General features: G+C 37.9%; 1 protein-coding gene across 3 annotated transcripts in view; it reads left to right on the forward strand.

Annotated features, from left to right (window-relative positions):
- The window catches only part of FGF13 (fibroblast growth factor 13), a 467301-nt gene that overhangs the window by 276810 nt on the left and 172464 nt on the right, over positions 1–18027 (forward strand). For 2 of the 3 annotated variants that reach the window (XM_006924189.1, XM_015598755.1), the window contains one exon: positions 2989–3156. The exons of the other annotated variant lie outside the window; for it this stretch is intronic. In XM_006924189.1, coding sequence (XP_006924251.1) covers positions 2989–3156 — 168 coding nt within the window. The remainder of the gene's footprint in view (positions 1–2988; positions 3157–18027) is intronic. 3 annotated transcript variants of the gene reach the window in all.

Genomic DNA, 18027 nt, shown 5'->3' on the forward strand with positions numbered 1-18027 from the left:
GCAGGAATCAGAATAAATGTGAACAAATTGTTGGAATGAACAGAAGGAGGAGTGGTTTTCAGTGGATAGAGGTTGTGTGTAAGAAGGGAATGCACTAGAAAGGAGAAAATGGCAGAAAAGATTGGACTAAGTCAGGACAAGAAGAACCCCATTCTTTTTTCCTGTTTTGATGAGCTGACTTCTTTGCAAGTCTACTCTCCCTTTTCTAGAGCTAGTGCCCCTTGGAAGTATTGTATCCTTATCCCTTTTATATAGTAGAACTAAGATGCCTACTTGCTTTAATGCTGGGATGCTGTGGGAGGTCTCCTGTCACTCTTGCTACTGTCAATTGCATATACAGCCACTTGAGAGTATCCTGGAAATAAATAGATTTGATGTAATAGTTTTATTGTTTTATTAAAAATATTCTCAAGTTCAGAAATTTTATAGACCTGAGTGAGATGTTGCCTATACAACATCACTTCTGGTTAAAAAGTCCAAAATGTTTCTAGCTCTTGTGTCAATCAACATGACACCAAGCTACTCAAGAGATTGACCATTCTCTTTTTTTCCTGCTCTGCTCGAATTGACTAGTGTTTGTGGCATTGGGTAGAGAGAGCCTGAGACCGAAAGCTGAGCCATTAACTCCCAGATGCTCATGATTTCCAAGGAAATATTCTGTGCCTGTGGTTATTACTCAGATGGCTCCTTAAATGCTCTAATCTTGGCACCTTTTGTACTTGCTAAATTCACTTTGAAGACAGAATTTGTGTGTGTGTGTGTGTGTGTGTGTGTGTGTGTGTGTGTGAGAGAGAGAGAGAGAGAGAGAGAGAGAGAGAGAGAGAGAGAAAGAGAGAGAGAGATTGAGAAAGAGGATTTTGTGGAAAGCAATTATCTTGCACTTTTGTGACCTTCATGCTTTTTCCATCATGATGTTTTGGGCTGGTTCTTGTATCAGTCAGCATGTTGCATTCACTAGAATTTTGTTGTATGTTACAGATAACCAGTTGTATCTAATTAAATAATAATGATGGCATTTGAGGCTTTTTCTGGGAATTAATGACCATCTGGGACAGGCTGATGGCTGGAGAGTCAGCCAAAGCCTTTTAGCTTCAGTCTGCCATTAATCTCCAGAAATGCCCATTTACGAAGTCATTCTTGGTATTGAAAAATGAAAATGGAAGACAGTTTACTGCTGTTTATCACTTACTTCTGAATAACAAGTTCCCTCCGTATTACCAAAAAGTTATTTTTTTTTATTTTCCATCCTCCAATTGTCCTTTAATCTAAAAATATGGTTCTTATATATAACAGTGCATGAAAATGGAATTTCTCAGCTTCTATAGAATCATGGGGTTTTTTTTAAGAGTTCCAAGTTTGGAAAGTTTTCTTTAAATATTTTGGATGGTAGACCAAAATTTGTCTTCAGCTGTGATGCTGGAATTTGATAAGTGTCTATATTATCATAACTATCTGCTTATGGCAGGAAATGGTTGCAAATGTTTTTGAATAGCAGCTGTTGCTAGCAAAGATGTGCATTCAATGAGATTCTAAGAAGTTATAGTCACATTCCTAGTAGATGAAGGGAACTCTCTGCCAGGAAAAGCTGTGGTGGTGTGTCTATATAATATTTTTGATTACTGCTGCTGAACACTGGAGGAAAATAGAGAACTGATTAAAATATTCATCACCTTCTTGCATAATTTAATGACATATAAAGGAAGACAACAATTCCACATACAGGCTATCTATCTAGAACTTGTTTGAAACTCATAATACTAATTTAAAAATTATGTTGGTTTTATACCATTTTTACCCTAACATGAAAGTTCTTAAAGCCTGTTAAGATCCCAGCCAATGATCTGGAGATGTTTTGCCAAATACAGAAGTTTCAGATCCTATTTAATTTTGACCATAAGCTGTTTATATTTTCCAAACATCACAGCATTATTCTCCCCATAAGAAGTTTGCTGGTGCTATCAGTCTTCCTAAATGCATGTTAAGTGTATGCATTTGGGGGAGTAGAATGAGTCAGCACGTCACTAATCACAGCTTTGGAGGCAGTGACTCACTCCTGGCAAAATGGAATGGCCTCATTGGGAAGGGTGTGAAAGAGAAAAAATCCATCCTGGGGTCAATTTCCTGCTTTTGCAAATGCAGATCGAATTTGCACCCCATTTGGTGGGTGATTATCAGGCTAAAGAAAGTTGCAGTGGACCCTGTAAAAGCAGACACCTGTTCTTGCAGGGAGAAAACACTAGAAATTCTCAATGTTGTTTAGGAAATCCAGAAAGGGCCTAGAAAGGAAACATGGGCTGAGAGGCGCTCTGTGTCTATTATATCTAAGGCCAAAATTAATGAACCAGGCCTTGCTCTTCCACAGTTCAACAAGGTAGGTCTTTGAAACAAGTGTTGATTATAGGCTCTCAAATGGAATTTCTTGTCTTCATTAAGAGGTTTTCGATACCTGAGGAATATTTGCAACAGCCCCAGTTCTGTTTGGAAATCAAAGAGTAAAGAGCAATACCCTTGATTCTTCCGTCAGAATCAGTATATACTGCATGGGAGTCAAGTTCTTACCAGAAGCAGATCAAAGAAAAAAACCATAAAACTAAAACACTGATAATTGGTGGACATTAGCCAATTTCACCTGTAAATATTTATATTGTATCTCCAACTGAAATGTGTCAGCTCTGCATGGTGTTTATTTAGATACAACATGGTTATTGGTATTAAAATATTTCACTGCATCCAGACACAGTTTAACACTGTTAAATTCTCACTGTACTAGAAATAGAGGTATATATAGTTGAGTTAGCTATTTCCAGGCCTTTAGTATTTTAAATTAAGTCTCTAAAAATAAAACTGTCAAGCTTTTAAATACTTTTCTTAGAAACGTTTTGGGGGAATGTTGTTTCTTTAGTCTTCCGTGGGAGTAGATTTGATTTAGACGTTCGCTGCTTTCATGAAGCTCTAACTTGAGTTCATTTTGTTATGTGGTGACCACAGTTCTGGATGACGCCCCCCCTGGCACACAGGAATACATTATGTTACGGCAAGATTCCATCCAATCTGCGGAATTAAAGAAAAAAGAGTCCCCTTTTCGTGCTAAGTGTCACGAAATCTTCTGCTGCCCGCTGAAGCAAGTACACCACAAAGAAAACACAGAGCCCGAAGGTTTGTGCACGACAGATGCGTGTTTTGCTTGTTTTCTCTCATTCTTCTTTCTTTCTCTTTCTTTTTGACTGTGCATTGCCCTCTGATGTGCTGTGTGTTGTTCGGCCCCTGACGTAGTTAGGAGGCCCCCTAGCTCGCTGGTGAATGTGTTATGCAGTCTCAGATGGGACACTGTATAATACAGTCATCTCTGGCACAGCACGTAGCATCCTCCTGCTTCTCACAGCTGAAACATTTTCAGCTGGTGGCATTACACTTCCCCGTTTGGGCTGCTAAAGTTGCTTGCTCCTGTAGCCAACATCTGGCCCAGTCTGTAGCCATCGGCTGAGGAATGGCACTTCAAAAATGAAATAATGAGAAGATTGTTCCAAATTCTCCGACTCCCTTCCACCCATAAAGCTTCTGCATTGCGCTCGAAGAATGCTCATGATCTACTTAGTCCGCTGAAGCAAGCCCAGACTCCCCATGTAATGCACGCCCCGTTGCTCTTTGCCATAGTGAAATGCATGCCTCAAGGAAACTATGAGTAGCTTGTTTTTCTTTTCAGCTCAAGCACAGGTTTGGAAAACTACTTGCTGTTACTTCAACTGAGGTCAATAAGGAGTTCATCGAAATCCATGTACAAATCTATCTCAAAAGTACTTCGTCTATCTAGAAAGAGCATTCATGGTTTACAGTGTTTTTGCATATATCAAACGGGAACATTTGTCACATCAGAAAATGTGGTAAACTTTTTTGTCAGCTGTGTACATTTCAGTTTCCAAAATGACATTTGAGATGTGTAGTGTGTATGCTAATTAAACAGTTATTGTAGAACAGCCTGTTCCCCCATATCAGATACTGTTGAAGCAGTTTAACAATGAATGACATTGAAAGTGACAAAATTCACCTGTCATTTGGCAGTTGGTGTACATGTTTGCATAAATGGTTCTGATACGATTTCTAAAAGCCACCTTCTTCCTTTTTCATGTTGCCCTTTTGTAACATTATGGGTATCTTCATTGCAACTGTCTTCGTCACCTGGAAAAGACTGCCATGTGCTGCTGTTTAAAGTTTGGTGTGTGAGGAAATTACTCCAAATTGACTCTAGTCCACAACTTTGGAAGCAAGTTTTTATATCTTAAAGTCTCCCCTTTTCTTTCCTTCCAAATAGAGTTTTCAATGCTCATTGGCAGAAAATGATAAGTGTACTTTTTTTTTATGTTTAATCCTATTTCAGCAACAGAATAGAACGTTTCTATTTTTGTAACCCATACTTTGGTATCCAAGCTATCCACTTTGGGTATGGGTACTGATGTTGATACTTACTCATTCAGAGATGTAATTGGTAATCCTTTACAGTGAGAAAATAAATCTTTCGGTGGTTTAGTAGTGAAGATACTAACTTGATTTTGTGCTCTAATGAAACAAACAAAAAAATTAACCAGTGACAATTATTTCACTATATATAATGCATTTCAATATGTTCTGCTTTCTCTTCTCTAAAATTGCACATGTGTTTGCAAGGACAAAAACAGTATTTGAATTATAGATATGTACTTTTTATTATATAATTATATAACAGATTATAAACTATACTGTTCTTATTATGATAATATATTATAAATTATATACTATACTGTTTTTCTACTTGCACATGAGTCTGAAAAACAAAATTTGGTTTGAGTAAGAAAAATAAGCCATTTAAAAAGCATCTAGTTAAATTTAGTCAAGCAATTGGTTAGAAACTTCAAATTGTTTTAACAATGCTCAGATTTTTAAAAAAATGTTGAATAACTAAATTTAAGACCCCCATCCCTTTTCTTATTACATATAATTTTGGCGGGATCTATTAATTTTCAAAATATTATCTGGAGTTTATTTTGAATATTATTATGAATGTTTTCAGATGTGAAGAATTCTTTAGAGAATGGGTGACAGTTAAACTCTCTTATATAAGGTTTGGATAGTTTTTAATCTGTCCTTTCACCTACAAGGTGAGTAGCTGCCTAATATGGTTGTCATCCTTTCACTTGTAATACTTTGATGATGGGCATTGCCTTCTTTCAGATTAAAGATTTCCCTTAGTCTTGCTCTCCTGCAAATTCCTCTGGAATAGCAAAGTTAACTTTCTCCTTACTCCTATGAAGTATTTGTAAATAATATTAGATTCATTAGAGGTTTTCTGGGATGACATTTTAATACTATTTGCAATTTTACTGTACTCCATTCAAACAAAGGCCCAGAACCTAATGATGAAGTGAGATTTTAAAATGAAACCACTTGATCTCTATACAAATGAACAGGGTCCAGAAGACCTTAGATGAGGGTGAAAGAAAACGTGCTGTGGAAGACACCTTGGATAAATAAGGAAACATTGCTAAGAAATTAACATACTTACTTCACGTAGGATACCGAACCTGGGCATTGCCAGGAAATGAAGTAACCGTGGGTTTGTAAGGGTTTAGTGGTCATTCTGGTGATCTGGAGGAGTTTTTCAAGACTGGTTTTTAATATTGTAAGATATAGTCTTCAGTTCTCTCTTACAGTTGCTGTAACGTTTTATTATAATTAGCACAAATGGATCGAATCTTAGTTCTACACCATGTTCATGCCTTGAAACAATTTATTCTCGTGTCAACCATTTTGGAGAGAGAGTTCCTCTCCTGGTCTCTGTACTAAAGCATGAGACCTTAACTGATCTTGGCTGTGGATACCCACCAATTCCACTGCAGGTGAAGGCAATGGGCTTCACCATCGTTGGAAGTGTGCATGCCGAAATGCCAGTATGACCTCTTCTAATGAGGTTGTTTTTATACAGCCCTTATGTGAAAAATGGAAAACATTTAAATTTGGGGGGAAATAAAAGTTTGAGTTGCATCAGTCTTAGAAATTAGGTCAAAGAGGTTTATTTGTATTGTGATAAAGCTGGAATTAATTTTCTTCTTTCTTATTGAGTTGATAAATCTACCAACTATTTTTGCATTGTTATAGACAAAGTCTTGGTGTTTCTTTTGTTTGGTGATGTTTTTGTAAGAGCCAGGTTATTTCTACAGTTTATGACCACCTGAGATTTGGTACAGATAACTTATTTACAATTGTTTGCAGTCATCTATATTTTTAAGGACATTTTTGTGTTGTGTCCAGGGCCCTTGGAATCCATGTAAACACTACATAGAAGGAGTGAAATATCTCACTGGGTTTTCAGGATACACTAAGGCCAAATCACACTTTGCCAAAAACAGGTTTCTATTTCTGAGCAGCCAATTCCAAAATAAATTCTTTAATCTGTTCCAAAGACTTGTGATTTTCAGTGATGTGATTATTTTCATAAAAACCACTTATGATGTAATCTTATGTGAGTACAGGAATTTGGCTGAAGAAGTACATACAAATATCTGAGTCTAATTTGGCCCAGTATCAACAACGTTCTTTGTTATAAGAAAGCCACATGGAGCGTGGAGATCATTACCAAAATCTTTTTCTTACTGTTCCAGGAGCCTTTTGCCAAGAGAAAGTATAATTTTCATAGCTTTATTCTTGTGTTCCTTTTTTTTCATTGTCATGTGTGCCAAAATTAAATCACTGATTTAGAGTAAATTCTCAAAGCCAATCTATTATCAGCATAGTTGCTGCTTCCTAAACACCAGTCATTGGGCTTTTACTGATGTTTGAAGATTGTGCAAAAGAATCACACCAAGATACACATGCTTACATGTAGTTACTACTGAAAATCTGCAGAGAAAAATAAATCATGAATTCCTGGCATTTGCTTTTAGTATTGAAATTCCTGATTGCAATAGTAAATTTGAAGGAGTTAAGACAAAATAGGAAAGTATTACAGAACTCAGGGGTTTGTCACCATCTTTTAATTACGCATTTGGCTTCTTTCCTACAGTTCTGTTTTCACGTGATTTAAAACACACACACACACACACACACACACACAACACTCACATATGCACACACATTTCATCTCCCTTAGGACATCTATAACCTTTTTATTCAGAGAGGCATCCAACCATAGTGACTTTGGTTGGAGAAGAGAATCGGTGATCCAAACTGGTGATGAAGTATGGCAGCTTTCACCAACCAAAAGAAAGCAAATTTCTGTGCCAGATGTTAAGGGGGCATATTTGTAACTAGCACAATGACTGTTACTCTGATAATATATTGGTTTCTTTATCCTAGAAAGAGAATATGTCACCATGAATATCAATCTTGCCTACATGGTACGAGAGGAGTAGGAGAGGAAGAAGGTAGAAGAATGTTAAGGAACATGTTGAGGAAAATGTTTGTATTTTCATCCTTACCTTTTCTTCAACTCTCTTGTCTCCTGTTGTGTGTCTTCCTCGTTTTAATATGCCTTTTGAGAAAAATGGGTCTAATCCTATTTGAATGAATAGTCAGTGTGATAAAACTGAGCAGCCTCTGATACTTTATACCTTAAAATATCTTGACTTTCAGAAAGAAAGGATATAACTGAGTTCCATATCTGTCCCTTTGAGGACAACAATTGAGGGACTATTCCTATTTCATTAGGAAAATGTAGGGCCATATGTTTGGGTGACTCTGAGGAGATAAAAGACTTTATGTTTAACCTTTTAATTCAAAATCACAGTGACTTAAGGTCACACTGCCTTGATTTATGACCTCAAGGATAACAAAGTAACACCAGAGAGTTTTCTTTGCTTTTTAAAGCAAATGGCAGCTTAATTGCCGAGTCACAAGAAAGATAAAAAAATTGGTCCATAGCAAAATTAAATTAAAGCCAGAAATCTGAAGGCCTTGGTGCTTAGCAATGAGTAAACACTATCCTCTCTGCATATAGTGTTCAAATATGTTTCTCTTGGTTGCATGTCAGCTACTTCTTAGAAGCCAACTTGTTATGTTCTAATAACATTAGAAAACTAGTAATAGCACTGAAGTACATTCTCCTCTCCTATTCCCCCACGTTATGGCAGCAAATGCAAAATTAAGTCATATTTTGGGGGTAGAGTCTACTCTCTGGGAAACTAATAATTTGATCAAGGAAGTATACTTACCAGCCAATAATTCGATTTCAGGCTACGATGGACATTTATTATTCTTTTATTAGATATATGCCTCTCAACTCAGTCTTTCTCAGACTGGCTTTTACAGTAGAAACTAACAACCATTCATTCTTCGATATTCACTTTTTAAAGCAACAAGCCTCTCTTTTCCCCTTGAGCCTAGGTGTTCTCATCGAGGTGGTGGGGATGTTTTCCTGAGAAGTGGTCTTTCTTTTACAACTCTCGTGACTGAGGTTTCCCTCAGTTAATGTTGGAGGCAGATATTTCTCCTGTGTGAAGCCAATGTTAATGAGCTGTTTCAAGTATTTGTGTTTAAAATAACACTGCTTTGGGAATGTGCCCTGAAAGGTCTACTGGATGAATGACAGAATATTGGTGGTGATTTTGATTTAAAGAAAAAAAGTCAAAATTTAAGTGATGATACTTAACGAAATATCTGAAAATGATCCATCCATCCATATGGCGCTGCCCCTTTAAAGCTGTTGCATTAGGGATTGCATTGCCAACATTGCTCCTGAGGGTCTGTTATTTCAGCAACTCCTCTTGTTTGTTGTTGTTGTTGTTGTAGTTGTTGTTGTTGTTGTTGTTTGTTTGTTTTGCCTTCATAGCCAGTTGATAAAATCACTTCAGAAAATCTGCCACCCAGCATGGTTTGACCCAGGTAGACTATGTATCATGTTTAAAAGGTATAGTCTGAATGACTTTTAGCTGTTTCTTCAAATCAAGCCCAACAGTACTGCATGGAGGTCTGCCTTGGTTAAGGAGATACACCAGGATGTGCTGCTGCTGTGGCTCCAATTTTCACTGTCTTTTGTTTTAAATGATAACTCACTTGCCTGGAGGAAGAGAATGCAGTCTCTTTCACATGTTCTTAAATAATTATCAGATCAGTATTTTCCAAATTATGTTTCATGAAACACTGATCATATGGCTTTGTGTAAAGACAGATTCTGTGTTCAAATACATGTTTCCCAAATTCCAGCAAGTCCCAATGAATAAGAGTGTATTTAAGGTTTTGAGGAGTCTTATAGATTAGGAATCTGTCTTTGGGCACTTCAATGGCAGACATCTTCCAGCTACCAGACTCTTTTTATTCATAGCACCTATTAACATCCTGCAAGTATGCTTTGGAAATGCCATGCTGGCTCCACTGAGCAGCATATTCCCATCAAAGCTGGGCTTTGGCAAGTAACACACTTTTGAAAATGAATGCTGTTCCCTTTCCCTCTGACCCTCATTCATTGTCTTTAGGGAAGTGATACTCAAACTGTGGTCCGCGGATGAGTACTGGGTCTGAAATTGTTTGTTACCAGCCCGAGATGAGATAAGAAGCTTGAGCGAGAACATAAGTCAATGCACTGCTTCCTTCATCAAGAAAGTATTGCTGTCTTGCTGAGAAACATGTCAGCTGAACTAAATTAAAAATGTACTTAGGAATGTAGTTCACAGATCAGTACTAAGTCTGTGGACCATACCTTGAGTGGCAATGTTGGGTACTTAGATGATTCTCAAACTTGGCTGAACATTGGTATCACCTGAGGATCTTTTAAATAATATTGATGCCTGAGCCTAACATCAGACCCCAACCAACTAGCTCACCAATAACTCATCCAAAAAAAAAAAAAAAAAACCCTGCAAAAGCTCTTGTTGCAGAGGCTCAACAAAGCTTATTTAAAAAAAAAAAACAGCTTCCCAGGTGATTCTAATGTGCTATTATGGTTGGAATCTTTGTCTTAGAAAAATATCACCTTGGCATAAGGGCTGTTGTGTGATGTCAGCTGTCAATTCAGAAATCTTATCATGCTGATTGCATGTGCCTCTTCAGGAGGTGCCTTGTGATTAAGGGGCATTTCTGTACAGGCAGCAGTTATATGACCTTTAGAACGTGTGGCCATGTAAGGTATCCATCTTTCCTAACACACACACACACACACACACACACACACACACACACACACACACACACACACTTTTTTGAAGTTCTTTTGCTTCTTTGCCATTCTGCGTTTTTAGAAAATAATCAGATTTCTTTATAGGAGCATGGTGATCTGCCACCTTGTGACCAACATCCTTTCTTGCAAGCAATTGTTGCAAACTTGTTCTGCTCTAAACTATGATTCAGCTTGAAAATGTAGATGGAAGAGTATCTAGGGACCATGTGTGAGTGTAAAAGAAAGTGGAGAAGGGAAGAGCATATTCATTTGCCAGGAAAGTACTACTACTTCTTTACTTGATTGCTACTGCTCTAGGATGAGGTTGCAAAAGTTGACTCAAGCTGCTCATGACCTGAGTGTCTGTCTGCAAGTTACACCAGAGGCTGTCATCATTGAGGCATTGTCCTCTTATCACATAGACAATACCAGTTACTTCAGCATGAAATTATTGCAGCAACATGTATGTGAAAACTGACTTGCACATGATGAAGAGGCTTTAATTGCTATCTATGTTTATAAGTAATTCCTAGCCTTATATATTACACTGATTCATGTTTCCATTTGTTATACTCTATAACATTTGTTAGTGTGCTTAAGAATATGCAGCTTGAATAATGCCCTGAGAAAAGTGTGGAACAAGAGATGTAACATCCTGCGTTTTATCAACACTTATCCTTGTCTTGCTTCACAGCCAATATCTACACTCACTCCAACACATCAAAATCACATGTCCACTTCCACCCATGTGCTAGCATATTTCTAGTTAGGAGCCCAGCTATTTTAAGATATATATTCTCAGAACAGCTTCAGGTCAACCTTCAAGCATGTCTCGCTTTGGAAGCAACAAGTGTACATTGGCTGAAAGACCAGATCCACACAGAGGAAGGCAAAGAGTTCCACTGGACTGACTACTTCTACACACAGTGAGAGCACTGTGCAGAGTCCCTTCGAGGCATGATCACCAAAATGCTGTAAAGTAGAGGCTGTTGCCAACATTTCACACACGAGCAAACTAAGTTACAGAAAGGTTAAGTCACTTCCTTGATAAATGACATGATTCGATTTGAACCTGATTTTTCTGGCCTCTGAAGCCCATGCTCTTTTCCTCCATAGTTGCTCCACATGCTCAGCTTTCCCCCTCTTGCCCTAAACATGGGTTTGTTGTTTAAAAGCAATTTTAGTGCAGAAAAGACATCTTAGGTTTAAAGGGATAAAATGCTGTTCACACTCCATTCTCAGCTTTGCTATGACAAGAAGTTGTCATTAGCAGAAGGGGCTCAGGAGCTACTTGCTAATTCTGTGGGAGTTAGGAGGAGTACAGCACTCAAAAGAAGCCAGTGAAATGACTCTTATCCCCAAGGAAGTAATGACTTTGTCCAGGACACACAAAGAAAGAGTAGAATGATTAGTGAATAGCTAAATTCAATTCAAATGTAATAGAACTATCCCTGAATTAAAAAACAAAAACAAAAACAAAAACAAAAAACAGGTAACTTGCCTCTTCTCCTTTCTTTAGGCCAGGAGATGCTCTTCACCTATAATGGTTGAAATGAGGAAAGATCATTTCTAATTATAAAAAAGCTGATTCTATTGCTTCATTTTTTCTCAGCTCAATAAAATTGCCACCATTGATAAGAATGTTAAGACTTGTTCTTAGCACTTCCCCAGTTTCATGGGATTAAGTATTACCTACAGGTCTGGATGTTAGCAATGAATTCTCTTTTATCACCTATTGGAACACTACTCTCCAGCCTGAGGTAAATAATAAAAACAATAATTGGCAATTATCCAGAATTTACTGTGTGCCAAGTACTTTATCTAACATTATCTTAATTCTCACAACACTCCTTAATGGTAACTAAGTACTTTTCTTCCTCCTCATTTTATGGATGAGGAAATGTAGACTCAGAGAAGTGAAATAATTTATCCAAAGTCACGTGACTGAGAAACGATAGAGCCAATACTCAAATGCAGCCTGTCTCACTCTAAATTCCATGGTCTCTCAATTACAAGAGACTGTATCTAATAACAAGGCCAGCTCTAGAAAGAGCTCCCATTTCGTTCTCCAGTGACTCCAGTGTCATCTTTTTGAGATGTATCACCTGGTATACTAAGTAGACAGAGGTAGAGAGACCTTTGTGCCTGCTCTCAGAAAAACAGTATATTCAAAAGTTGGCCTGTTCTTCAGAGGAAAGAGAAACAGCCAGATTTAACTTTAATATGTGTAAAGGGAAAATTCTCATCAAATATGATTTGGTCAAAATTCTTTACAATCTGCAGTATCAGAATTGGAATTTATTCACTGTGCTGGTATACGTTTATTTACCTTCAGGCTAATTCTTAATCACCTCAGGCCAACTGACCTTCTACCTCAAAACTCGGTCTCACAAAATAGTTGCTGACCTAAGTAACTGAATGATGAAACCTTCATTGCATAGTGAGAACTTACTTAAGGCACATGAAGAGAATGTCCTGCCAAATTGGATTGGGTCACTGTCAATATATTGTTCTATGTGACTTTCACAAGGAGTAAGATTGCATGAAATGGTCCATTTCCCTCCAGAAGCATGAAGGAGGTCTCAGGGATTTGTGTGAGTGTGATGTATCCTGTGCAGTATATTCTATGCACTATGCTTTAGTTGGATGCTTAGCTGTCAATTTTTAGCATCTTTTATGTGCCAGGCACCTCAGGTTTATTACTGCTAATCTTCCTAACCTATGAGGTAGGTGTCATCAATCTTGAAGGACACGATGGGGAAACTGAAATGTAGAGGTGTGAAATAAGTTGTTCAAAGTCATATAGCTAATAAATATCTTAATTGGCATTTGAAGCTAAGTTTATACAGTTCCTGAGACTGGCCTTTTTTACCACACTGTACTGGCTCGTTCTTATACCCTAACCTCTAACTCCCCACTTCAGGTGCAAGACATGTGAAAAGAGCTTGGCACCATCTTATTCACTGCTGATAAGAGATAGCTTAAGTTCTCGGCAGAGTACACTTACCCAGTGCATCCATTGAGAGATTTTTCTTGTGTTTCCCCACATCCTGGTTTGAATGTTGGTACAAGCAGTAGAGAAGGAGTTAAACAAAGCACCATACCTGAGATTTCTCACATTTTCCCCTTTTTTGTTTCTTATATAAATGTCTACCAAGTGCAGGTCATTTTTCCTGCAGTACTTGATTAAATGAACTAATGCTTCAAACCCATAGTTTTCCCCATGGAACCACTAGACTTTAAAGCAGCCTTAAAAACTGTGGCACATATATACAATAGAATATCACTCAGCCATAAAAAGAGATGAAATACTACCATTTGTGCCAACAGGGATGGACTTGGAGATAATTATGCTAAGCGAAATAAGCCAGACAGAAAAAGTTGAAAGCCACGTGATATCACTTATTTGTGGGATATAAACCTAAAAGCAACAAATGAACAAGACAAACAGAGAATCATGGTCATGGACAATAGACTAGTGGTTACCAGAGGGTAGAAGGAGCAGGGGGAGGAGGGACGTAGAAGGGGTAAAAGGGGGTCAAATATGTGGTGATAGAAAGAAATCTAACTATGTGAGGTGAACACACAATGCAATATATATATATGCATGCCTTACTGTGAAATTGTACACCTGAAACTTACTGAATTTTGTTAACCAATGCCACCATAATAATAAAATAATAATAAAATCTATTACTAAGAAAAATAAATAAATAAAGCAGCCTCAACTGCTTCTGCTATGATCTGCCTCTCCAAGAAGAGGGAAGGGTGATGCACAGTTCTGGGAGTGCCATGTTTCTGAGGTGGGGTTCCCACAGATACAGAAAGCCTGTTTTTAGGCCCTCCCAGTGAGAGTTCAGATGCTCCATTCTTGGTCTGGATTTTTGTGCCCACCTTGGAGTGCAGTGATCTCGTGCAGTAAAGGTGAATCCCCTTTTATGGTAGTCTGTCCGAAATTCGGGGAGATTATAGGGACAAACATGGCCACATTGGGGTTGTTTGCTCTTTCTGTTCCTCTCTCTTAGTATGGGCATAGGTGACTTCTCCTAGATTATGTGCAAGCCCTTGACTGAGGACCTCATTCGGGCAGGAGCTGTCTCAGTACAATTCTACCAGAGACGTGCCATCCTCCCCATGGTAGCTCTGATGACTGCCCAATCCAAAAACACAGAACACTGGGACAAGTGAAATGTGGTCACTAATTGGCATTCATAGAAGTTGTAAACATACATACACGCAAACAGGGACACAAACGTACACACAGAAATGCACACACAGTACTAGTTAAAATATTTTATTGAAAAACACAAGCAGAGAAGTAGAACTCACAGGGTCCCTTTCTAGGATACATCCAGCCCAGTAATACTCAGCCTAATCGCAGCCCTCTCTAGGATAATGTGGACTCAAGCAGGCCATTCACACAATAAGGACATTTGTCTAGCAGGCTGCCTTATCCCGTGAACAAAATCAACTTCTTTTCATGCAACAAGGAAGGAACAAAGGGCATTTCAAAAAGTAGGATTTATAGCTGCTTCCAGCCAGAAACTTTTCCCTTTTGTTCCTTCTTCAGCCATTTTCCCATTGTAGTGACTTGATTTTTCTCTGAGAAGGTAGCATTTTGGATCCATGTTAGAAAGATTCATGATCTGATTCATTAAATTTCGAATTGACATGCATGGTTAGCTGTTCATTTAGTGGATAATTGGTTGAATATACTCAGGATATTTACTGTAGGAAGGAAAAGAAATCCCCAAAGCAAATCAGAATAATTTGAGAGCCTTTTATTTTAGTGCAGCTTTTTCTTTGGAAGCAGTTATTTCTGTCTTAAAAGAGATCTAGTTCCCTTTCCAATTAGGACCCCATTTAAACATATATCCTTCATTTCATCTCTACTCAATAGAGATTTATTAAATAGATACCACAGTGCCTGTCAACAATAAATAATAAATATTTATCATTACGGTTAACTTCAAAAAACAAATTTTGATCATCGGAGTTTGGCCATTTGCTGAACTTGTAGGCAGCACGTGACTGACAGTGCTTCCAATCACCATTAACAGAATTAATGTGTTTCTCAATAGATATTCACTGTCTTGTACAAGCCAGGCATTGTGCTGGTTCTTAGGCACAGTGCTGATAAGAGGCACTATCTCTGCCCAGAGGAGGAAAGACTGGCAGGAAAGGCAGACTTTAAACTAGTCTGTCACTTGGCTCTTGTATTTTCAGTCACTGTAAAACATAGTGACTTAAAACAGGAACAAATTTATTCTTTCTAGTAGTCTATAGGTTAGCTAGTTCTGCTACAGGCAGTCTATGATTAGCAGACATTTGATTCTGTCTAAAATGTCCCCGGAGATATTTGGTCCATGTCATTTGGTCCTGTGTAAAATGTCTACGGAGACATTCGATCCATGCCAAAAGGCCCTTGAGATTTGGTCCTTTCCCAAAACATCCATGGAGGCATTTGATCCATGCTGAAAGGTCCTTAAAATGTGAAAAGATGAATAGCAGTCGGTGAGCCAGGGTGGTTTGGACTGTTCTAGGATGGGCTTGTCTAGGACAACTCAGCTCTCCTCTGTGGTTCTCCAACTGAAGTCCAGTGGACCCATTTTTATATTTTATTCTGTTTATTCATTTAATAGTTATTGAGCTACTTTTCTGTGTGTAAGATACTACATGGTCCTGCCTTCAAATTGCTCAGGAATAAGTTCTAGGCTGGTGGCAGACATTCAACACTTATCAGCCTGTGGACAGTATTAAAAACATGCGAGCAGAGATGACCTAAGGAGGGAGGGTGGTAGAGACTTGAGCCCTGAGGTACGCCAATATTTTAAGGTGATCTAGAAGAGAAGGGACTCCTCAGAAGTAAAAGAAGGAAAAACTAAGGCAACGAGGTGCTCAGGAAGCCAAAGAGGACTGACCTCTAGGAAGTAAGGATAGATCAGTAGAGCAGAATGCAGTAAGGAGGTACAAATTTAATTAAAGGCTCTCATATATTTCTTTTAACATCAAGACTTTGAAGCCCAATTTATTTCAGAAGTCGTGTGATGACATTTCCATCAATGATGGAACCTCGTATGTAGCCATCCTAATGTTGTAGCACAACACATTCCTCACATGTCTGTGGTGATGGTGGTGTAAAACCTACTGTGCTGCCAGTCATATAAAAAAAGTGCAGCAATACAGTTATTTATAGTACATAATACTTATAATGATAATAAACTGCTATGTTATAATGATAATAAACTGCTATGTTACTGGGTTCTGTATTTACTGTACCATACTGTTAATCATTATTTTAGAGTTTAGTTTTCCTACTTATGAAAAAAAAAACTTTGCTGTAAAACAGTATGCTGTGTTACACAGGCAGCAGCCTCATACATCTTGTGTTTACTGTGTCTCTTGATTGCATCATTTTCTCTTGTGCTTTATCTGATCTCATGTTGTTTTGTACAATAACATGCTGTACAGGCTTGTAGCCTAGGAGCTATAGGCTATACCACATAGCGTAGGTGTGTAGCAGGCTAGACCATCTAGGTTTGTTACGTGCATTCTATAATGTTTACACAATGACAAAATTGCCTGATGACACATTTCTCAGAACACATCCCTCTCATTAAGCAACTCATCACTGTACAAAACAAATGCCTTTCCACTTCTCACACCCTTGTAAATAACTGGCATTGAAATGGGTTTGGTTAGAACACCCCTTGATAGATGGAATGATGAGGGATCACATATTGCCTTACTGCTCTTTCTTTAGCAGTAGGATTTTGTAAAGGTATCATTGATTTTTCTTTTCCATAATGCATCTAATGTTTAAGTCTTTGCCAAGATGAAATTATTCTTTTGTTATTTGTTCTTTTTAATGCAGTTAAGGTTGTTCAACATTTTTTAGTAGCCTAAAAATATTGGACAGCTGGGAATTCAAATTAAAAGTAAATTGGCTTTTGAGTTTAGGATTTTAGAAGTGACATACTTTGGAGTTGTATTAATATGCTGCAATCAAGGATGACATGACATGAGTGTCCAATAAAGCAAGTTTTCTGTTACCTTTAGAAACGTGTGCACTCTTGCTAGACTATGGAAATTGATTCCTTGTCTAACAGTGAAAGTTTCTTATGGAATCAAAGAGCTGGTGTTTAAAAAAGAACAAATACACAGTTTTGTGGTGAAGAACCGTTGAGTTGACAATATGATGTAGAGTCTATATAATTGAGCTGAGTTTTCATCTGGGACTTGCAAATTTGGATCCTATGGAAATGTTAACTTCCCATGCAAAACTGGATGACAGTTTTCTGTACAAGGTGTCCCCTTGTCCAAAGTCAAGTAATAATTCCTTAGTGGCCTCAATAGAGGAAAGAAGCCTTCTGTTTTCAGGAAAAGAAAATAAAAAATTAACTTCTCATGATGTAAATTGGTCCAGAGGGTTCTCGAGAAGATTATTTTTGAAGGAAGCCTTGTACTTGGATCACCTCCTAATTAAGACTACATTAGGCTGCTATCTTCGAAGACCAGAGGCTACAGCTGCTGGACCTTTTTGTTCAGTGCCCTTTTCACCAAGACAGGAAAATGACATTGTAGAAAATACTGCATTCCTGAACCTACTCCTAACAATATTCGATTTGTCCTTAACCTATCCAATGCTACTTATTTCATTGAGATTGTGTCTCAATGAAATCTATGCTGAGATAGTTTCCTGTACATTAGATGTAGGTTGGGGTCTCAATAGTGAGACATGGTAGCTAACCAAGGAGACTGTATATTCCTTTAGCTGTGAAACTTACTAGCTTGTCATCCTTTTCTCATCTGGCTGCTGGTCCTGAGAAACGGCTTTGAGGAAGGAGAAATATCTCTGTAGGTAGGAAGAAGAAGGTTAGATTTAAAACACAATCTGAACTTTGTCT

The sequence above is a fragment of the Pteropus alecto genome, unplaced genomic scaffold (assembly GCF_000325575.1).
Source record: "Pteropus alecto unplaced genomic scaffold, ASM32557v1 scaffold139, whole genome shotgun sequence".
Lineage (NCBI taxonomy): Eukaryota > Metazoa > Chordata > Mammalia > Chiroptera > Pteropodidae > Pteropus > Pteropus alecto.